Raw genomic sequence first — 23185 nt, 5'->3', positions numbered from 1 at the left:
GTTACCACTCGAGAAAGAGCTCTTAGAATCATTGTGGATAGTTCTCTGAAAACAGCGGCAGTCAAAAAAGTGAACAGAATGTTGGGCATCATTAAGATAGTAAGACAGAAAATACCATATTGCCTCCATATAAATCCATGGAACGCCCACATCTTGACTAGTGTGTGCAGATGAGGTCGCCCCATCTCAAAAAAAGATATATTGGAATTGGAAAAGGTTCAGAAAAGGACAACAAAAATGATTAGGGGTCTGGAACGGCTTAAGACTGGGACTTTTCAGCTTGGAAAAGAGATGACTAAGTGGGGATATGACAGAGGTCTATACAATCATGACTGGTGTGGAGAAAGTAAATCAGGAAGTGTTATTTACTCCTTCTCATAACACAGGAGAGATTGAAGGCTGCAGGATGATGCTGGGCAAGCCGCCACAGTGTCGTCCCCTTCCTGTGTTTACTGACTCTTATGTTTTATGGCAAATTGTAAAAGTCATGAATCAACAAAGGGAAACAAGGGGCAAAGAGAAGAAAATGCCATGTAGTGAGTGGGTCATGATGTGAGCAGGGGATGGTGGTGGTGAAGCGGCACGACTCCCCTGCCACGCCCTAGAGAGTATCATCATGTCCCTCTGTAGGCACCTAGCCCCCATGTTAACTATGGGGTAGCATTTTACACCTAGGGCAGAGAGGCCTAGGCATGGCAGGGCTGCCCCAAAGGACCCATCACCATATACCCCTACACCCCCTTCCCTACCCCGTAAGAATCACCCCTGCCCCATACACGCCCTCCCCATCCCAAAATCATCCCCCTCCCCATAACACCCTCCCCCACCACCCCAAAAATCACCCCCCTCCCCAAAACACCCTCCCCCAACACCTGAGAACTGCCCCTTCCCCCGCACGTCACGCCGCCCCATAACACCCCACACGTGTCCGCCTACTTCCGCCTCCAGTCCCAGGACGGGACGGGACAGCGACACCCCCTTAACACGCCCCAGGCCGGCGCCTCCTTAAGGCGCGCAGGGGGCGTGGCCACGGGCGTGGCCGGGCCCAGGGGCGTGGCCGCGCGGCGGGTGACGTGCGCGCCGCCAGCCCAGCAGCGGGCGGTTGTGACTTGCGAGCGGGCGAGGCGCGGGGCGAGCGGAACATGGCGCTGGGCTGCGGCGGGGGCGCGGCGGTGGCGGCGTTGCGGGCGCTGCTGGGGCTGGCGCTCGCGCTCCCCCTGGCGGCGGGGCCGGGCCCGCCCGACAGCAGCAGCAGCAGCAGCAGCGTGATCCTGGGCATGCGGCTGGAGGGCACCAACAAGCCAGCGGCCGCGGCGCCCCACGGGGGCGTCATCCAGGTGACCGAGGGCAGCCAGGTGCAGCTGCGGCTCTTCGGGCTGGACATCGGGCCGCACACCGGGGCCCTGGTGGCCTTCGCCGAGCTGGGTGCCAGGGCCGGTGCCAACGCCAGCGCCCGTGCCGACGCCAACACCAGCTGCCCCGTGCACACCCAGGACCTGGTGGTGCAGTCCCACATGAACGACACGCACAACACCTCGGGCGTGCTGCACGTGCAGGTGCGGCCCCTGCGCAAGAACGACCGGGCCAAGATCTACGTGTTGTGCACCAAGCGCGGCCCTGGCCAGCCCTGGCTGCGGCATGAGGGCAGGGACAGCCGCCTCATGGTGCTGGAGGAGAAGAAGTCGCTGCTGCCCCTCTGGTTCCAGGTCATCCTCATCCTCTGCCTCCTGGTGCTCTCCGGCATGTTCAGCGGCCTCAACCTGGGCCTTATGGCGCTGGACCCCATGGAGCTGCGCATCGTGCAGAACTGCGGCACCGACAAGGAGAAGCGCTACGCCCGCAAGATCGAGCCCATCCGCAGGAAGGGCAACTACCTGCTCTGCTCCCTGCTGCTGGGCAACGTGCTGGTGAACACCACCCTCACCATCCTGCTGGATGACCTGATTGGCTCCGGCTTAGGCGCCGTCATCGCCTCCACCATTGGCATCGTCATCTTCGGCGAGATCGTACCGCAGGCGCTCTGCTCCCGGCACGGCCTGGCCGTGGGCGCCAACACCATCGGCATCACCAAGTTCTTCATGCTGGTGACGTTCCCTCTCTCCTTCCCCATCAGCAAGCTCCTGGATTGCATCTTGGGCCAGGAGATCGGCACCGTCTACAACCGTGAGAAGTTGGTCGAGATGCTGAAGGTGACAGAGCCCTACAATGACCTGGTCAAGGAGGAACTCAACATGATCCAGGGAGCGCTGGAGCTCCGGACTAAGACAGTGGAGGATGTCATGACCCCGCTCCACGATTGCTTCATGATCAACAGCGACGCCATCCTGGACTTCAACACAATGTCAGAGATCATGGAGAGCGGCTACACCCGCATCCCCGTCTATGAGGAGGAGCGCTCCAACATCGTGGACATCCTCTACGTCAAGGACCTGGCCTTTGTGGACCCAGACGATTGCACCCCCCTCAAGACCATCACCAAGTTCTACAACCATCCGGTTCATTTTGTCTTCCACGACACCAAGCTAGATGCTATGCTGGAGGAGTTCAAAAAGGGTAAGCCAGCCCAGACTGGATTCTTCTTGTTCCGCTATTGTCTTGAGGCGGGGCTGGAGCACTAGGGCGGTAGGTGTGAGGCATTAGTGGGCAGAGGGAGGAATGCCAGGGGGCTGTGACTAGAGGGACAATGAGAAAAGAGACTCAAGGCTGACCATCACTGGAGACTTTCCACCACTGGGTTCAGTTATACCAGTGCAAATTCAGAGGCATCTCTGCTAACCTGAGTGGAGTTAGATCGGGGAGCTGACATCTAGTGACATCTGCCAGAGGTGGCTTCTCCCAGTGGGAAGTGCTAGAGTCCTAGGCACTTGGAGTGTTTAAAACTAGACTAGACCAACCATTTGCAAATATGCTGCAAGGACCAATTCTGAGCTGGGCCCACTGATGATGAACTAGATGGCCCCTAGTAGGGTCAACATGTCCATCTCCAGCTTCTGTGACATGTACCTGCTGCAGCTCCCACGGGAAGGGATGCACTCCTTCCCGACTGTTTAGCAGCAAGGGTATTTAAAACCGAGCTCTGCGGGGGAGGGAGAGACTTCTATTTATATTGAGATGAGGCAAATTCTGTTCAACGCAAAAATGTAGAAATACTTTGTCTGCTAAAAAGGCTGGTTTATTCTCTGATCAGCATCCCCAGAGACCCATTCATGGGCCCTGATGGATTCCTTAGGCCCCAGATGGAGGTTTTGGTCTAAAAAGTTTCCGAAAGCTAATATTTACATAAAATATTATATATGCACACAGCCTTTGTTTGGGGTTTTATTGGTATCTAGAGCTAACCACTTCCCCACGTGTTTGCAACCCAAACATTGCAGGACCCGCTAAAGCAGAGAACCTGAAAGTGAAACTGATGTAGGAGTGCCGATGAAATTGAGGAATCTGTTGTCCCAGTGGAATGAAATGCAGAAAGAAAACAAAGTGTGTGTGTGGGGGGGAAGTTGTGGCTCCCCGGGGGTCAGTTTAGTTTTTTTTTTTTTTTTTAATCATTTTGGATGTTGTTAGCCCAGGGAAGGAAACGTCTTTACTCAAATATGGGTTTTTTAACTTGGCGATGTCTCTTTGATTCAGACTGGGGGTGATTTTATTATTTGTGTTTGAGCATTCCTGGTGCTGGGTGAGCCAAGTGCGTGTCAGAGACTCGGGGTTCAGCCAGGCTGAAAGGGGGGGTCCAAGACAGAAGTGCTCCCCCCTCATGCTGTCCCTTAGATGGCACTGCTGTGTAATGTGCTGGGGGGGGGGGTCCCTGTGTCCAATCTGCAGCTTGTGTTACTGTGTAAACCAGAAAGTCAAAGCAACAAATTGCTTGTACGCCCCCTACCAGTCCCCCCACCCCCCAGCAATGGCAGTGCTCATAGCTTCTAAATGTAGGTCACTCTCTAGCCCTGGTATGTGTGGGGCAGGACTTGAGCCCACCAGCGGTGCGGGGACTGGGACAGTTAACTAGCTTTGCTCTCCAGCTTAGCAGGAGAAGACGCAAACAAGCCAGGAAGCGCTGCATGTTGTCATCTGATCGCTTTCCAGTCTAACAGCACTTGCAGGGTGCCCCTGGGCACCAGGATCACTCCACTGCCTTCAGCGTTACCCGCTGGACCCAGTGGTTCCGTTCAGCAGACTCAGGGCCCTGGCAGTGCGCTGCAGAGACGCTTTGGAACCGAGTCAGCTGTGGCCCAGAGTCCTGGCAATGCGATGCCTGGTTTGGGGCCTGTGCGCAGGGTGGGGAGGTGTCGCACTCCAGTTCCTGATGGACAGGGGTCCAGCCCACCCCTCCAGCACCCAGGGACAGTCAGAGTAGCGAGCCCAACATCTGAGCAGGCCATGGAGACAGAAGTCCCCTCTCACTCCAGGCCTTAGCGCTTTGTCTGTGTCTCCTGGGAGTAGCTCCAGGAGGGGCATCCCGGTCTGTTTGGGGCTTGATCTGTGTTTGTTCTGCATTGTGGAGGTTTTATCCTTGCGCTGACCCCACAGCCAGGCTGGCAGGGCTGGGGCAGGCGATGCTGCCAAGCCTGCAGCCCTGCGGGCACTGCACTCCGAGAGTCCCACCCCAGGCAGCGCAGGATGAAACACTGGGACCATGTTTACTGCTTCTGGTTCAGCACCATGGGGCTGCAGGTCTGCAGGGATCACCTGAGCCTGCTGGGGAACCTGGTGGGAACATATTACCCTCGTTCCCCCTCCCGGCTGAACAGGAATCCACTCTCCCTGTTACCCCCCTCCCTCCCCAACCACAGGCCCAGCTCGCTCACATTGCAGTGAAAGGGACTTTTCCCCTTGGCTTCGAAGGGAGCAGGATTGGGACCCTTGCCAGTCCCCTTCCTCCCCAGCCCAGGCAGGCCAGGCAGCGATGGGGGTGGGGAGAGACTTGTTTGCTAGAAGCGTCGCTGGTGCACTCCCAGTTAGCACCTGAAAATCTGGAAGCTGCCACTGTGCCAGGGCCCCGGTGCCTGCCCCGTTCACCCCGGCGATGGGCACTATGGACACGTGATGTGGGTCTGGTCTGAGGTTGGGACAGGGAGCTCAGGTCACTTTCATCTGATCCCTTGTCCCCTCTGGGTTTGGTTCTGGCTCCATCGCCTGAAATCCAGACGCACCCTCCCGTTTGGGCTTTTCTGCTCAGCTGGTGAAGGCATGGTTCGTGCTGCACGTCGGACCCAGTGAACCTGGTTCCCACCCGCCCTGTCTGGCAGTGACGAAAGGCTGGCAGGAGTTTGCGCAGTGAGAGCACTTGGGGGAACGGTCACATGGGTCTCTGGAGTCCCCACGCCCCAACAAGAGCCTGTGCAGGTGTGCACCCCTGAGGCACTATTGTGTGTGTTCTGGGGCCGAGGGCATGGGGCAGATCACACCCCGGCCACGCTACCCCCATGATGCCAGGCAAGGCCTCAGTCCAGCCAGCTGAAAACCTCACTGAGCTGCAGCTCTGGCCACAGACTTCCCTGGCAGGGGAGGAGAGGGGTTATGAGCCCCCGAATGTCAATACCCCCAATCTCCCCCCCCCACTTAAAAAACCTAAATCAAGGAATTAATGCCTAAGCTGCAGATTTACTCAGCCCCGCCAGCTGGACAGGACGGTGGCTCGTTAAAGCACAGACCCAGCCTCCCTCTGGAGCCTCTTGATGCTTTTTTTTAATTATTTGGGGGACGTGACTGGCCCAGGGTTGAGCCCATGTGAAGATCTTTTCTCCTTCCCCCGGAAATTGGTCCCACGAGGGTGGGCTGAGGCCCCTGGCAAGGTCAGGGCTTTTCTGCCGACTTGCTGGGGTCCCTGGACAAGTTCCCACCCTCTCTGTGCCTAGCGACCCAGAGCCCTCTCTCAGGGAGCATGTGCTCTGAGATCCTCGGCTGGGCAGGGCTAGGGAATGGCCATAGGTTAATGTCCGTGATTGAAGGTCTGTCCACACCCATGACTGGCCGGGCTCGTGCAGCATTTGGGCCAAGGGGCTGTTAAAGTGCAGTGTAGATGTCCTGTGCTAGGACCCTGTGAGGCAGGAGGATCCCAGAGCTCGGGTCTGAGCCTGGGCGTCTAACATCCCCACAGCCCGGGCCAGCCACGGGGGTGAAATTGCCATGTGAGGTCCCTGCTGTGCGATGTGGAGAACATACTCACTTTGTAGAGGGCTGTGGAGGCTCTTGCCGTTTTTTTCTCCCTTTACCCCTGAGGCCTTGTGGGGCAGGGATTCCTCGTTCCAGCTGTGGCTGAAGCTCTCTTGCGCCCATGCCCTGCACCTCGAGAGCAGCACAAAGCACTCCCCCCGCCGCCCTCTGGGGCTGCTCCAGGGTGCAACCAACCCCTGGTGGGCTGAGGGTATCAGGAGCCTGGCTCTGCTCTCCCTCAATGGCAGAGCGACAGGCTGCAATCGACTGCCGGGCTGGCTGGCATTCTCTGAGCTTGGTCCTCAAGGGGAGATGAAAGGCCTTTAACAATAAATAGCCTCTTGCCTTTGGGTTTCCCCTTGGGCACAGAGAGCACGCAGCCTTCAAGCCACCATATGTGAAACCCGGTTCCTCCTCCTCCTCCTCTGTGCCTCGGCACTGCTGAAGGAACGGATCTCAGTGGGCAAAAGCTTCTTAGTTCACATTAAGATCCTGCTCCACCATCACATCCGGCACCTTTTTATGTCACCCCACTACTGCCTGCCCTCTTTGTCACCCCCGCATTCTTCTCTGGGCACTGATCCGCGCCCCCCATTGGAACTCCTTGCCCCGCTCCATCCCCGTATTGATTACATCCCTTGCCATTGGTCTGGGAACATCCTCCCCATCCACCACTCCTCACCACAATGCTTATCTGGCCTCCATGATGGTAGCATCCGAGTTTCTCACAATCCTCTCTACACTGATCTTTGCAGTGCCATGAGGCTGGGCAGTGCTGTTCTCCTGCTTTACAGACATGCAGCAGGGGCCCAGAGAGACTAAGTGACTTGCTAAGGTTGCCCAGGGAGTCTGTGGCAGAGCAGGGGATTGATCCGGGTCTCCCAAACTCCAGCCAGGCTCCTTGACATCTGGCCTGTCTAGCCGAAGTCTTGGTTCTTTGCACATTCAGTTCTCTCCTCTCCAGTCTCTTCTCTGTTCTGTGCCATTTCCCAGTCCGGCCTGTCTTCCCCTTCCCACACCGCTCTGTGTGCTTCAGAAAAGAGATCTGGTGAATTTTGCTTTGCTGCTGTCTCCTGGAGCAGAGCAGGAAAGCCAAGGGTGGGTGTTGGTGTCCTTTTCCGGCTCGTCCTCGTCCACTTTCAGCCCTGCCCCGAGGAAGGAGACTTCGTGTCTCTTGCACCTTCAGATGTACCTCAGATCGCTGTGAATCAGCCTTGCAAAATCAGCTGCAGCCCAAGGGCAAAAACCAGCGGGCACTGGTGAATATTTGTATTAACATTGCAAATCACTCCTCACCTGTCCAGTTCCTGGTCCTGGGTCGGGCAGAAAGTGGAAGCTCACAGAGCATCTGTAAATACTATTTACTCTTCTAACGCCATCCTAAAGTCATGCAGGAGCATTTCTTTCCCCTCATGTTGCAGTGAGTTCCACAGGCTGACTCTGCACTGGTGTGGGGAAGGGCACAACAGATCACTGGTAAACTTCTTGACTTCCCAGTTCATCAGCTGTCCCCCTGCTCTCCCCTCCTGGGCTAACAGCACGGTGGCATCTTCCATCCTGTCTCCATAGTCCCAAGCCTGCAAGGTTACTGTCAAATCCCCCCTCACTCGTCTCTTCTGCAGACTAAACAAGCCCAGTTCCCTCAGCCTCTCCTCATAAGTCATGTGCCCCAGCCCCCTGATCATTTTTGTTGCCATCCGCTTTTGTTGACTCCCTCCAATTTGTCCACATCCCTTCTGTAGTGGGGGGCCCAAACCGGGACGCAGTACTCCAGATGTGCCCTCACCAGTGCCGAATAGAGGGGAATGGTCACGCCCCTCGATCTGCTGGCAATGCTCCTACTAATGCAGCCCAGTATGCCGTTGGCCTTCTTGGCAACAAGGACACCCTGCTGACTCATATCCAGCTTCTTGTCCACTGTAATCCCCAGGTCCTTTACCAAACACCCGTCTGTGAGCTTGCAAGGTCAGAAGATAATGAATCTGCTGTGGTCTGGGATGAGGGATTGCCCTGCTCAGCGTCCTTTTTGGTGGGCAGGTTCCCACGCACAGACATTTGAGTGCGCTCAGGCAGGAGTGTGGGCTGGATGCAGGAATGGGGCAGGGACAGTGAGGGCCCTGGCTATCTGACCCCTGCTGTCCTGCCGGCTGTGTGAAATCCTGCCTTCATGGCAGCCCGGGCAGAAGGGGCCATTTCTGAGGCAGTATTTGGTCTGCGAGATGCTGGGTGGGCGGTGGCCAGAGCCGTCGGCTGGGCAGGGTCTGGTGCTGTGGAGGACCAACGATCTGCAGAAAACTGGCCAATCACATAGCGATAGTAATAGCCACAGGCCCGGCTCCGCTCCTGGAGCCTGATGCAAAGCCTATTGGGTCCCTGGGAACCTTTCTATGGGCTTCAGGAGGCTTTGGATCAGGACACCCTTTCCGGTTGCATGGAGACACAGTCACACGCTGGCCGCTTCCTGGGTGCTGCTTCCACGTGAGCAGTTGCTGCTGCTGCCCCAGGGCTTGTTGTGCGAGGAGGGGAGGTGGCCCAGGGCTTGTTGTGCAAGGAGGGGAGGTGGCTTTTGGGCGTGCCAGGAGGGGAGGTGGCCCCAGGGCTTGTTGTGCAAGGAGGGGAGGTGCCCACCTGACGATCTGTCTCAGAATGCGCTGCACACGGTGAGAAGGTGAGAGGAGGCCTGGCCGAGGTGGGCAGAGTGCAGGTGAGACAGGTCAAAGCGTGCAGCACCCAGAGGGGCGCCCGGCTTCCCTGGCACGTCCCGTCCCAGCCAGGGCAGCTGGCACCATGGTGGGTTCTGCTCCCTTCCTCCCCGCCTGCATCTCACCTGAAGTCGGCACTCAGCTCAGAGACTCGCTACAGCTGGAAATCCAGGCAGGCTGCACTGTGTCCGGACGGTGCTTTAACCCTTTCCCACCTCCCGCCCTCACTGAGCTCCAGCCTTGCCTGGGTGCACCTTGTTATGCTCCCCCAGCTGCCGTGTTCCGGGAGGAGGAGATGGAGGGGCAGCTTCTTCTGTCACAGCCCCCTGATAACACTTGCCACCCAGGATTGCTCCTGACCTGCCCCCAACCTGCAGAGTTTGCTCCAGTCCACCTCAGCCAAACGTGGTGTGCGTGGCCGAGAATGAGATCAGTCTCTGAGCCGTGGGCAGATCCTGCCTCCTCCCAGCTCCAGGGTCTCTGGGTCCTCAGAGTGCAGTATTCCTCTGCACACAGAGCCTTGCGTCAGCAGGGGGTGAATGAAGCCCCGGGTGTATCTGCATAATGAATACACTGTGCGTTCCTCTGGCCAGGATGCGCTGGGCTGAGGGGTCTCCCAGGGGCACTGGCACAGGGTTACAAACAGCTAATAAAAGCAGCAAAGAATCCTGTGGCACCTTATAGACTAACAGACATTTTGGAGCATGAGCTTTCGTGGGTGAATACCCACTTCGTCAGATGCATGTATTCACCCACGAACGCTCATGCTCCAAAACGTCTGTTAGTCTATAAGGTGCCACAGGATTCTTTGCTGCCACAGGATTCTTTGCTGCTTTTACAGATCCAGACTAACACGGCTACCCCTCTGATACTAAACAGCTAATAATGCTTCTGATGATGATCAGTGATCTGGAAGAAAACAAAATCATCTTTATGAAAGCTTGCAAGTGACACACACGTGGCAGGAGTGATAAATAGCAACGGGGCCAGGGCGCCGCTACAGAGCGATCTGGATCGTTGGGTGAGCTGGGCGCAAGCAGTGTGTGCTTTAATACGGCTAAGTGTAAATGTGCACGTCTGGGAACAAGGAACGTCAGCCGAACTGACAGGCTGGGGACTCTCTCCTGGGAAGCAGGGACTCTGGAATCAGCTTGACTTGAGCTCCCAGTGCGATGCTGTGGCCAAAAGAGCTAATGCAATTGTGGGATGCGTAATCAGGAATCTCGAGAAGGAGCAGAGAGGTGATTTTTCCCCCCTGACTTTGGCCCTGATGCGAGTGCTGCTGGGATCCGGTGCCCAGTTCTGGTGCCCACAATTGAGGAGGGGTGTTGATAAATTGGAGGAGGGGTGGAGAAGAGCCATGAGAATGATTAAAGGATTAGAAAACCTGCCTGAGAGTGAGAGACTCCAGGAGCACAGTGTATTTCGCTTACCAAAGAGAAGGTTCAGGGGTGACTGGATCACAGCTTATAATTATCTACACAGGGAACAAAGATTTGATACTGGGCTCTTCAGTCTAGCAGTGGAACGCCTAACGTGATCCAGTGGCTGAAAGTTGAATCTAGGAAAATTCAGACTGGAAATAAGGCACACATTTTTAACAGTGAGAGTCACTAATCACTGGAACAACTTAGCAAAGATCATGGTGGATTGCACCGTTGGCTGTTTTCAAATCAAGACTGGCTGTTTTTCTAACAGATCTGCACTAGGGGTTATTGTGGGGCAGGTCTGTGGTCTGCAGGGAGTCAGACGAGATGGTCTCTTTTGGCTTTGGAATCTGTAGTCTGTGACCCTAGGGAGCTGCATGGAGAAAGGCGCATGACTTAGGGTCCTGAGGTTACGGCGAGGACGGAAAGATGGAATTAAGAACAGCTTCCTGCCAGCAAGATCTGTTAAACTTTCAGATCCTCTCCCCATTCCTTGGAGTGTTTAAAGCGCTGGAGAATGGATCTTACAGTGTGTCCTGGGGCCCGGCTGGATGGGACCCAGTGGGGCTGTTTCCATTTGCGACCCTTGCGAGAGGAGAGTTCGTTCTCAGCCATCAGAGCTCTTCGGCATCCCGAGGCCGGGGGCAAGGAGGGCAGCACCCAGCTGGCGGGACCTGTTGTAGCCTCCGCAGTCACTTGGCCTGTGCCAACAGACAGCAGCTGAGGCTCAGCCGCAGCTCTCAGGAGCTCGGTGTGGCCTGCGGGCAGCCCTGAGCCCTGTCCTCACCTCCCCATGCACACATGCTGCGCGTGCCCAGGTGCCAGGACAGGGCTCGGATCCTCCTGTGACTGTAACTCCTCCCTTCCCAAAGCAGAAATGGGCGGGGCCCCTTCGTCCTGGCACTGATTGGCTGAGCCAGGGAAAGTGCCCACGAGCCTGTGGCCGAGTGGGGCCTGGCGGTAAAGGCAGCCTGGGCCCCAAATCCCTGGTTTGTCGTGTGTGTTACAATCCCCTTGTGTGTGCCCCCCAGCACCCGCTTTTGACTTGCTGATTTCCCCCCATCAGTCCCTAGGACATAGCCTGAAATTGTGGCATCCAGTAGCCTTGTTACAGACAGCTCCAGGTGTCGCTGCTGAGGCCCAGTGCTTCCCCCCCGACCTCACGCACGGAGTCTGGGGCCCCACTTTGGCAGCAGGAGCAATGATCCCCAAGAGCCTGCAGCTGTGCTCCCCGCCAGGAGAAGAGCTGTGTAGGCTGTAATTGGGAGCTCCTGGGTTTCTCTCTGGGATGAGGCACCCAGTGCTAATGTGAGCACCTCTTGCGCTGCTCCTGGTGTCCATCTGGATCAGGCACCACATGGACTCCCAGCCCCCTCCCCAGTTGCAGTTGTGTTGAATGTTCCCTGCAGAAATAGAAGCATGTGGGGCTCAGTACAGCAGCACCATCTATCCCTTGGACCCCACGAACAGCTGGGCTTGGGCATTGTGTCTCTGTGCCGGTGCCTGCCAGGTGGGGCAGCTTTGTTCTTCATGCCATCAGCCACCTACCACACCAGTCAGCCAGCGCTGTTTTCTGTCCTGCAGGGTTGTGTGCTGCAGGGCTGCCAGGGCGGGCACTGTGGTTGCTCTGACAGGTCACGCCAGAGTAAGGTGGGCAACGTAGAGGAAACACAGCGGGTGGGAAATGTACCAAGCACCTGGTGGGAAGGAAGGTGAAGCTGGTGGTTCTCCCTGCCCCCTGGCTGGGGGCACCGCTTCTCAGACTGAGCTTTTGGCAAGTACGGTTCTGAGTAACTGGAAGCCCTTCACCCCACCCCAGGCCTCCTCTGGCTGCTGGAAGGGAGAAGTTGCTTTTTCTCTCCTTCCTGATGGAGCAGGAGAGGTCCTCACTAAGATGCTGCCACTGGCTGGCTGAAAGACTCATCGTGCCTCAGTTTCCCATCTGGGCAGCGGGGAGACTGATGCTGACGTGTATTGGGATCTCAGCTGCCCAGTGCTAGAGAAAAGCTGAGGATTGTCCCTGGGAATTCAGCCCTCTCTGAATGACATCTGCATGGGGCCTGCGTCGAGGCGACATGTTGGGAAGATCCATTTCCCGCTCTCTGCCTTGGCTCAGTGCTGAGCTGGTCCCCGTGCGTCACTCATTGTCAGTGCATGCGAGAGCAGGGTGCTAAGACGGGGAGCCTCTCCTCATGGGGGGAGACCAAGGGGCAAACCAAGAGGTTCGGCAGGGAAGGGGGGAGAAGCTAATGCCGATGGAGAAGGGTGTGCAGACCCAGCCAGGTGAGAGAGGGTGTTGTCTAGTCTGTGCAAACACCCTGCCCAGGCTGACTGCCCCGTCCCGTGGGGATGGACCTTCCTGCCAGCCCCGGGGTGGTTGCTTATTATTGTTTTCTTCTCTGCCCGGCAGCAGCTTTTCCAGTATGGCAGGCTCAGCCGGTGTGGCTGGCAGGGCGAGCGAGTAGGTTCCCTGCTTCCTCGTGGCAAGGGGGCTGAGGGAGGGACACCAGGGCTGGGGGTGAATAGGGGAGCCTGGGAAGATTGTCAGCCATGTGTTGATGGCAGATGGAGTTTCGGTCCCACTCCTAACTCGCTGAGTGACCCTGGGGGAGACATTTCCTTGCTATGCCTCTGTGTCCATGTGACCTGTAAAGATAAGGCACCCGTCAGCCAGGGTCGCACCTCATAGACCAAGGCATCCCTTTGTCCTCGGGCTCGTTCACTGTTTTCTTGGACTCCTTGCTCCAGAGTGTGGCTGGTGTCTATGGAGAACGTTGCGACTTGCTCTGGGGCTAATGCGGCAGCAGGTTCTGTTTTAAAGGTGAATTTTCGAACCCCTCCCAAATCCACCAGCGCCACGGGGCCACGCGAGCGTGGGTGCTGCAAGCTGAGATCACTTGGCAAAGAGGCTGCTGAGATACAGCCCTCTCCCCCCTCCTTCCTCCAATGCCCTGTTTCCCAGACCTGAGGAAGACTCTGTGTAGCTCGAGCGCTCATCTCTCTCCGCAGAAGTTGCTCCAATAAAAGATGTCACCTCCCGCACCTTGTCTCTAATATCCTGGGACCAACATGGTCACACCACTGTGTTTTCTAAAATGTCAGCTTTCTGACTGTCCTTTTGTGCACAAACGCAGAGATATCTAGAGGCAAAACGCCCATAAAACTCACCCCGCGGGGCTGGTGCTGCGGAGATCCAGCACCTGGTACCAAGAACAAGCTACAAAGGCTCGTCGTTATCAAGTCATTCACCTTTTGTTTCTCGTATGCTGGACCGTGCATTGAATGCCAGCACAGTGCAGAGAGAGGCCTCTTCCCAACAGAGCCTGTTTTCTAGGGGAGCATGCACTTGGCTGGAGACCGAGAGTCCATGTGTGTTCTGCTAACTGCTGTTCATGTTTTGTGCCCCTCACAACCCTAGTTGTTAACCCATTTCTAACGTAGAGACAAACAACTGTCATCCGCGTGAGGGTGCACATGGTCATGCTAGCCAGACCCAGAAAGAGCACCCAGAGCTGACCATCTGGGTCTCATTAACTCAACCTCGCTGCCTTTCAGAATGAATATGCCAAATCTAGAACATGAGATTGGCCAGACTGGATCAGACCAATGGTCCATCTAGCCCAGTGCCCTTTCTGCCGACAGTGGCCAGTGCCAGGTGCCCCAGAGAGAATAAACAGAACAGGGAATCATCAACAGATCCATCCTTTGTCGCCTATTCCCAGCTTCTGGCAAACAGAGGCTGGGGAAACCATCCCTGCCCATCCTGTCTTATAGCTATTGATGGACCCATCCTCCATGAACTTATCTAGCTCTTTTTTGAGCCCTGTTATAGTTTTGGCCTTCACAACATCCTCTGCCAGGGAGTTCCACAGGTTGACTGTGTGTTGTATGAAGAAATACTTCCTTTTGTTTTTAAATCTGCTGTCTATTAATTTCATTTGGTGACCTCTAGTTCTTGTGTTATGAGGAGGAGTAAATAACACTTCCTGATTTACTTTCACCACACCCGTCATGATTTTATAGACCTCTATCATATCCCCACATAGTTGTCTCTTAAAAGTTCCAGTCTTTTTAATCTCTCCTCATACAGAAGCTGTTCCATACCCTTAATCATTTTTGTTGTCATTTGTAACTTTTCCCATTCCAATACATCTTTTTTCAGATGGGGTGACCAGAACTGCACAGTGTATTCAAGATGTGGGCGTACCATGGATTTATATAGAGGCAACATGATATTTTCTGTCTTATTATCTATCCCTTTCTTAATGGTTCCTAACCTGTTCACTTTTTTGACTGCCGCTGCACATGGAGTGGATGTTTTCAGAGAACTCTCCACAATGACTTCAAGATTTTTCCTGAGTGGTAACAGCTACTTTAAACCCCTCATTTTAGATGTATAATTGGGATTAAGTTTTCCAATGTGCATTACTTTGCATTTATAAATGTTGAATTTCATCTGCCATTTTGTTGCCCAGTCACCCAGTTTTGAGAGATTCTTTTGTAGCTCTTTGCATCCTGGTTTGGACTTAACAATCTTGAGTAGTTTTGTATCATCTGCCAATTTTGCCACCTCACTCTTTACCCCTTTTTCCAGATCATTTATGAGTATGTTGAATAGCACTGGTCCCTGTATAGACCCTTGGGGGACAACATTATTTATTTCTCTCCGTTCTGAAAACTGGCCGTTTATTCCTACCCTTTGGACAGGTTCCTCGCTGTTCTTTAGATCTGGGCTCCTTGGAAAGTGCAGACTGAAGAATCGCTGTAAGTGGATGATGCAGGGTTGTTGTACACGATTTGGTCCCAGGATGTTGGAGAAGCAAGATGGGTGAGGTCACATCTGTTATTGGAGCAGCTTCGGTTGGTGACAGAGACGAGCTTTCAAGCCACCCAGAGTTTCTCCTCAGGTCCAAAGGCCGCCCTGGCAGAGAGAGGTTAGCAAACGTACATCTTTAGATCTGCAGCAGAGCTCTGTGCAGCTCCAAAGCTTGTGTCTCTCACCAACAGAAGTGGATCCAATAAAAGATATTACCTCACCCACCTTGCCTCTCTGTGAGTCTGTGAGTTTTATGAGCCAAAATAGCTTTTAAAGCACATAAAAAATTACAGAAAACACAATACAGCTGGTTAATGGGTTACAGTGTCACAAAATGTGCTCAGCGCACAGTCCCAATTATCCAGAGAGACTAAATCAGTTCAGTTCATTCAAGGTCTTACCGCAGTCCTGCTAAAAGGCAGCAGTCCCTAGTTCTGTGCTAGGCTTGGCTGGGTGGGGTTGGTTTCAAGGTGGAACTATGGATCCTTAAACATAGACTCTTGGTGATCTCCAATACCGTTTACTGGCCGTTGTAATTCGAGGACTGCTTGCGTCAGTCCAACCGAGCAAGTGTAAAGTCGAATTGAGAAATGTAGCTGTGACATTCTATACCTTGGGGGAGGGTACTGGAACCCCCATAGTCCTCATTTTCATATAATTGTAATCTCACATAGAAAGCAGGCCTTGTAAGGTATCAGGGGAAGGTTATAATCTGCTGAAAGTCATTTCTCTATCCATACGTGTGTATCATGAATGCATCTGAAGTTATGAGAATTGTGTAGTATGGTTGTCACTAAAGCATGCTGTAAGTCGGGGAATCAGCCAGTTACTAGCTCCCCAGAGGCAACAGCAAGGATAGAACCAATGCCTGGGTGGGGTGTCAAACAACCCATCACCAGCCGTTGTCCATCAAGGGAGCTACAATGCAATGACTCCCCTGCATGCGGCCACACCCAGGGAATTGCTCAACCTTGCCTGGGGACTCAGCAATGCCCCCCAGACATGCCTGGATTTCTGTTCTCCAAGCACATGGACTGCGGGTATAAAACAGGCAGAGTGGACACATACTGGACTTTCTCCTGCCCCAATGTTCACTGCAAGCAACCAAGACACTGAGAAGAAGACAAGACTCCAACAGAGGAGACTGGCCCAGGTTTAAGGAACATACCTATATGCTAAGGACTGCAATATCCAGTGGGATGAGAAAAACTGCTTAGTCTAGTTGCTGCCCAGTCTAATCATAGAATATTAAGGTTGGAAGGGCCCTCAGGAGGTATCTAATCCAACCCCCTGCTCAAAGCAGGACCAACACCAACTAAATCATCCCAGCCAGGGCTTTGTCAAGCCTGACCTTAAAAACGTCTAAGGATGGAGATTCCACCACCTCCCTAGGGAACCCATTCCAGTGCTTCACCACACTCCTAGTGAAAAAGTTTTTCCTAATATTCAACCTAAACCTCCCCTACTACAACTTGAGACCATTGCTCCTTGTTCTGTCATCTGGTACCACTGAGAACAGTCTAGATCAGTGGTCCCCAACCTTTTGGCTGGCAGGCGCCAGCCGAAGGACTACAGCGGCGGCGGAGTACCAGCCGAAATGCAGCGGCAGTGACGCCTCTTGATGACGTCGCTTGTTGGCGACAAGTGGTGTCATCGAGAGGCATCCCTGCCACAGCATTTTGGCAGGTGCTCTCCCGGGGGCCAGGACGCGGGTGCATTAAGATGCCCCAGCGGGCACCATGGCGCCCGCAGGCACCGCGTTGGGGACCACTGATCTATATGCATCCTGTCTGGAACCCCACTTCAGGTAGTTGAAAGCAGTTATCAAATCCCCCCTCATTCTTCTCTTCTGCAGACTAAACAATCCCAGTTCCCTCAGCCTCTCCTCATAAATCATGTGCTCCAGCCCCCTAATCATTTTTGTTGCCTCCGATGGACTCTTTCCAATTTCTCCACATCTTTCTTGTAGTGTGGGGCCCAAAACTGGACACAGTACTCCAGGTGAGGCCTCACCAATGCCGAATAGAGGGGAATGATCAGGTCCCTCGATCTTCTGGCAGTGCCCCTACTTATACAGCCCAAAATGCTGTTAGCCTTCTTGGCAACAAGGGCACACGGTCGACTCATATTCAGCTTCTTGTCCACTGTAACCCCTAGGCCCTTTTCTGCAGAACTATTGCTTAGCCATTCGGTCCCCAGCCTGTAGCAGTGGGAGTCTTCCACACTAAGTGCAGGCCTCTGCACTTGTCCTTGTTGAACCTCGTCAGATTTCTTTTGGCCCAATCCTCTAATTCAGGGGTGGGCAAACTACGGCCTGCGGGCTGGATCCAGCCCCTCAGGGCTTTGGATCTGGCCTGCGGGATTGCCCCCCATGGTGCCGTGGGCCCCGCGCCGCTCTCAGAAGCACACAGCACCACGTCCCTTCTGCCCCTGGGCAAGGAGGGGCAGAGGCCTCTGTGCATTGCCCGTGCCTCCAGGCACCACCCCCTGCAACTGCCTTTGGCCAGGAGCGGGGAACCATGGCCAGTGAGAGCTTTGGGGGAGGTACCTGGAGGTGCGGCAAGGGCAGAGCACACGGAGCCCTCTTCCCTCCCTCCACGAGGGGCAGCACTTCCTGGAGCGATGTGATGCTGGGGACAGGGCAGCAGGCAGGAAGCCTGCCTTGGCACTGGTGCGCACCGCTGCCACACCGGAGCCGCTTTAGGTAAGCAGTGCCGGAGCCTGAGCTCCTCCTGCACCTCGCCCCCCAACTCCCTGCCCTGAGCCCCTTGCCGCACCCCACACCCTTTGTGCACACCAACCCCCCTTCCCTGAGCCCCCTCATACACTGCCCACCTCTCCTCTGCCCTAATCCCTTGCCCTGAGCTCCCTCCCACACCCTGCACTCCCTGTCCTGGCCCTGCATACAATTTCCCCACCCAGATGTGGCCCTCGGACCAAAAAGTTTGCCCACCCCTGTTCTAAATTGTCTAGTTCCCTCTGTATCCTATCCCTACCCTCCAGCGTATCTACCACTCCTCCCAGTTTAGTGTCATCTGCAAACTTGCTGAGGTTGCAGTCCACGCCATCCTCCAGATGGTTAGTGAAGATATTGAACAAAACCGGCCCAGGACTGACCCTTGGGGCACTCTGCTTAATACCGGCTGCCAATTAGACGTGGAGCCATTGAGCACTGCCCACTGAGCCCGACGATCTAGCCAGCTTTCTATCCACCTTATAGTCCATTCATCCCGCCCATACTTCTCTAACTTGCTGGCAAGAATACTGTGGGATACAGTATCAAAAGCTTTGCTAAAGTCAAGGAATAACACGTCCACTGCTTTCCCCTCATCCACAGACCCAGTTATCTCATCATAGAAGGCAATTAGAAGAAAGAACAGGAGTACTTGTGGCACCTTAGAGACTAACACATTTATTTCAGCATAAGCTTTCGTGGGCTACAGCTCACTTCTTCAGATGCATAGAATGGAACACACAGACAGGAGATATTTATACATACAGAGAACATGAAAAGGTGAAAGTAGCCATACCAACTGGAAGAGTCCAATCCACTGAGATGAGCTATCGTCAGCAGGAGAAAAAAAACCTTTGAAGCGATAATTGAGGTGACCCATAGAAGGTGTGAGGAAAACTTAACATAGGGAGATAGAATCAATTAGTGTAATGACCCATCCATTCCCAGTCTCTGTTTAAACCTAAGTTAATTATATCTAATTTGCATATTAATTCGAGTTCAGCAGTCTCTCTTTGGAGTCTGTTTTTGAAGTTTTTTTAATTGCAAAATTGCCACCTTCAAGTCTGTCACTGTGTGGTTAGAGAGGTTGAAGTGTTCTCCCACTGGTTTTTCAATGTTATGATTCCTGATGTCAGATTTGTGTCCATTTATTCTTTTGCATGAAGACTGTCTGGTTTGGCCAATGTACATGGCAGAGGGGCATTGCTGGCACATGATGGCATATATCATGTTGGTAGATGTGCAGGTGAATGAGCCCCTGATGGTGTGGCTGATGTGATTAGGTTCTATGATGGTGTCACTTGAATAGATATGTGGACAGAGTTGGCATCGAGCTTTGCTGCAAGGATAAGTTCCTGGGTTAGTGTTTATGTTGTATGGTGTGTGGTTGCTGGTGAGTATTTGCTTCAGGTTGGGAGGCTGTCTGTAAGCGAGGGCTGGCCTGTCTCCCAAGATCTGTGAGAGTGAGGGGTCATCTTTCAGGATAGGTTGTAGATCTTTGATGATGCGCTGGAGAGGTTTTAGTTGGGGGCTGTAGGCGACGGCTAGTGGCGTTCTGTTATTTTCTTTGTTGGGCCTGTCCTGTAGTAGGTGGCTTCTGGGTACTCTTCTGGCTCTGTCAATCTGTTTTTTCACTTCAGCAGGTGCGTATTGTAGTTTTAAGAATGCTTGATAGAGATCTTGTAGGTGTTTGTCTCTGAGGGATTGGCGCAAATATGGTTGTACTTAGAGCTTGGCTATAGACAATGGATTGCTCATGCTGAAATAAATTTGTTAGTCTCTAAGGCGCCACAAGTACTCCTGTTCTTTTTGCGGATACAGACTAACATGGCTGCTACTCTGAAACCTGCTGAATATCTGACCACCTTTCAAAGGCTGTGTGCAGTGCATGAGATCCCTGAGGCCAAGGGAGTTCCTACCCTGACTGCAAAATGAACTGGTAAAGCTCTGAATATATTCAGTGAAATATCCATTGAGGATGCTTTAGACTACTGTAAATTTAAAAATACTCTTTTGCAAAGGTTTCAGATTATCCCTGAAATGTATAGAGTTAAATTTAGGAATCTGAAGAGAGCTATTGGGATGAATAATGGGGAATATGTGAACAAAATGAAAGATTTGATGGGAAAATGGGTAAGGGGCAAAGGTGTTACAAGTTTTGAGGAACATTTGGATCTTGTTGCTCAAGAGCATTTCCTAGGCATGTGTAAGGTGGATGTGAAGCAGTGTCTATGGGACAGAGATGTAAGGTCTGTGGATGAGATGGCGTCTCTTGCTGATGCCTTTCAACAGACCCAGGCATCTAATGAAAACAAACCACCAAAGAGGTGTTTAAAGCTGGTGGGAAGAGGAGATTCCAAGGAGAGGGTGGGAGGCTGGGTACTCACCTCCCCAAAACCATTCCTCTAACTCTCATCCCAAATCTCCTGTAAAAGCAGAAGAGTCCAGGTGCTATCAGTGTAATTCCACGGATCACCTGAGGAATAAATGCCCTGTGCTAGGAGGCAGCAGGCAACCCATAGCTCATGTTAGTTCTGCTGTCCTCACCACAGAACCCCCCAGGCAATAGAAATGCTCATGTTGGTTCTGTGAGATTAGTCTCTGCAGAACCAGACATGGAGCATGTTTCGGCTGTCCAAACTGATGGCAGGGAGTACTTGGGGCAGAGGGATACAGGGGCCCAGATGTCTCTGGTTAAGCAGAGTGGGGTTCCAAAGGCCAGTATGTTACCTGGACAAATGGTAGAGGTTGGGGGGGGGGGGGCACCAAAAGCAGATTCCTTGTACCACTAGCTGAAATCCACGTGGTGTGGGAAGGTTTGGAAAGTGTTCTGACTGTGGGGGTGATGGAACACCTCCTAGTCGGCCTGCTCCTGGGTAGTGATTTTTTTCCACATAGCTCAGGTTGAAGTATTTGCTGCAGCAGGAGGGAATGTTCCTTCCATCAGCACTTCTCTGGTGCAGACGTGGCCAGAGACATTAGAACAGGGGCTTTATAGCAAGTCTCCTCGCACTCAGGGACCTTGCTGGGTAGCGTCACCCAGCAGCCTTCTATGGTCACTGACTCATCTCTTGGAGCGAACAACTCCTCCATCCATACAAACCAGCTCTGCACGCCGCTGGACCAGGCCATGAACAGCCCTAGGTGTCTATGAGAAGCCAAGGAAGATCACTTTTCTCTCGTGATAAACGAGGCCTCAGGGTTCGGGACCCCAAAGTGGGTTGCGATCCCATTTGAATGGGGTCACCAAGGCTGGCGTTAGACTTGCGGGGGCCCAGGGCTGAAGCCTGAGGGTGTTGGGACTCAGGTTCCAGGTCCCTGCCCTGGAGCCGGGCAGCAGTAGTTGTCAGAAGAGGGTCGTGGTGCAGTGAAGTTCGAGAACCCCACAGGGCCGTAGGTGACTGTATCGAATGGTGTAGCTTGAGCTACTGTTGCTCTTGGCTCTAGGCAGAGAGCTTAGAAAGTAGAAGGAAAAGGCAAAGGAGGAAATTCCTCCCCATTGGAGTGAGGGTTTGCGTTTGACTAGCTGCTGTCGGGACCCAGCCTCCGTCCTTTCCTGGGCTGCTGTTTGACGCAGGCCTGAGTTTGGGAGGAGTCTGGCTGGGCCAAGGTGTCTGTGACCCCGTTGTCGTTAATAGGCTCCCCCTCCCTGCATGCTCTGTACTTCTTGGGCTGCTGTCTGGCCTGGCCTAGCCCTCCAGCAAAGGGGTTAATGTCTCAGGGAACGGCGGGCTGGGAGCAAGCCATGCTCTGTCGGCCTTGGCGGTGATGGGGCTGGTGGCTCAGGGGGGCAAGGCTGTTAGAACAGGGTGGTTTGGTGCTCTGAAGATGGGCATTGCCCCTGGATGTAGAGGGGAGCTACTGACCCAGGGGGAAATACAAAGGGACCCCTCAGACCCCGCGCCCCATCGTACCATTCCAGCTGGACAGCTACAGCCCTTTGCTGCTCTCCCATCTGCCCCCTCTTGGAAGCTGGCTGCTCTCCGCACCTCGGCCCAGGCCCTGGGGTGCCCCTCTCTGAAGAGGCATGTCTGCATCTCACCCCAAGCCCCCGGCTCCTTGCATCCTTTCTGGCCACGGGCGGCTCTACCCTGCTGCGGGCTCAGTGCCTGTCCGTCTCAGAGGGGCATTAAGGGCGGGGGAGTGGAAGGCTGGGTTATGGGTGCTCTGGGGAATGGGGGGTGGAACTCTACCAGGGACGGATTTAGCCCATGGCCTGCCTGTGGAGTGCAAGCCGTGTCTGGGGTGGGGGCAGTCGGGGGCTAAGGACTCTAGATCTGAATGCGTCTGTGGGCTGGCTGAGTGTGAACGCTGCGCATTGTGGGGGTATCTAGGGGAACCCAAGGGAGCGGCAGGACGGAGGTTCCAGTGGACAGGGCACTGGGCTGAGACTCAGGAGATCCAGGTTCGAGTCTTGACTCTCCCACTGGCTCCCTACGTGTGCTTGGCCGAGTCACTGGCTCTGCCCCCTGCCCCCAGGGATGTACCCTGTGGGGGGAGCGAGGCTGGAACCCAGCGAGGAGGGGAGGCTCACACCCCCAGGGAGGGGCCAGTGCACATCCTGCAGGTGCAGAGAGCTTGGCAGGTGCAGAGGGGAGACTGAGCGGAGGAGAGTTGGGGCAGTGTTGCCTGGTAGGGGAGCCACCCAGCTGATGGGGACGCGGAGGTGGGGCAAGGCTGTTTAGTCAAGTCCAGAAGGGACCATTGTGATCATCTAGTCTGACCACCCGTAGAGCACAGGCCAGAGACCTGCCCACAATAACCTCTGGCACAGATCTGCTAGACAAACATCTTGATTTACAGTTACCTTTAGCCAGAGTAAAACACGTCTTGTTTGCCAGCCCCCAGCTCCCCACGTAAGCGATCACTCTGGATCAGTGTTCATCCTCCTCAGTATTTACCTCTCCCACAGGGTCCGTGTTGCTTCAGGCATGACTTTGTTTTCTTCCAGGTTATTGATAAAAATGCTAAATAGCGTAAGGCCAGGAACCGATCCCTGCAGGGCCCCACTGGACACGGATCTGCTCAGTGAGGAGTCCCCATTTACATTCTAAGACCTCTCAGTTAGCCAGGTTTTAATCCATTTCCTGTGTGCCGTGTTCATTTTATATCCTTCTATTTTTTTTTAATCAAAATGTCATAAAGTTCCAGGTCAAACACCTTACAGAAGCGTAAGTACATGACATCAGCACTGTTACCTTTATCAACCAGACCTGTAATCTCATCCCCAGGGATATCAGGTTGGTTTGGCAGGATCTGTTTTCCACAAACCCGTGTTGATTGGCATTGGTTATTATTCATACTACCCTCCTTTAGTTCTTTATTAAGCGAATCCCACATCAGCTGCTCTATCTTG

General features: G+C 54.0%; 1 protein-coding gene across 1 annotated transcript in view; it reads left to right on the top strand.

Annotated features, from left to right (window-relative positions):
* The window catches only part of CNNM4 (cyclin and CBS domain divalent metal cation transport mediator 4), a 49592-nt gene that overhangs the window by 3605 nt on the left and 22802 nt on the right, over positions 1-23185 (top strand). The window contains exon 2 of the mRNA XM_030549416.1: positions 1011-2553. Coding sequence (XP_030405276.1) covers positions 1011-2553 — 1543 coding nt within the window. The remainder of the gene's footprint in view (positions 1-1010; positions 2554-23185) is intronic.

The sequence above is a fragment of the Gopherus evgoodei genome, chromosome 2, assembly GCF_007399415.2.
Source record: "Gopherus evgoodei ecotype Sinaloan lineage chromosome 2, rGopEvg1_v1.p, whole genome shotgun sequence".
NCBI lineage: Eukaryota > Metazoa > Chordata > Testudines > Testudinidae > Gopherus > Gopherus evgoodei.
Note: the sequence above shows the minus strand (reverse complement) of the source record. Positions and strands in the feature narration are given on the sequence as shown.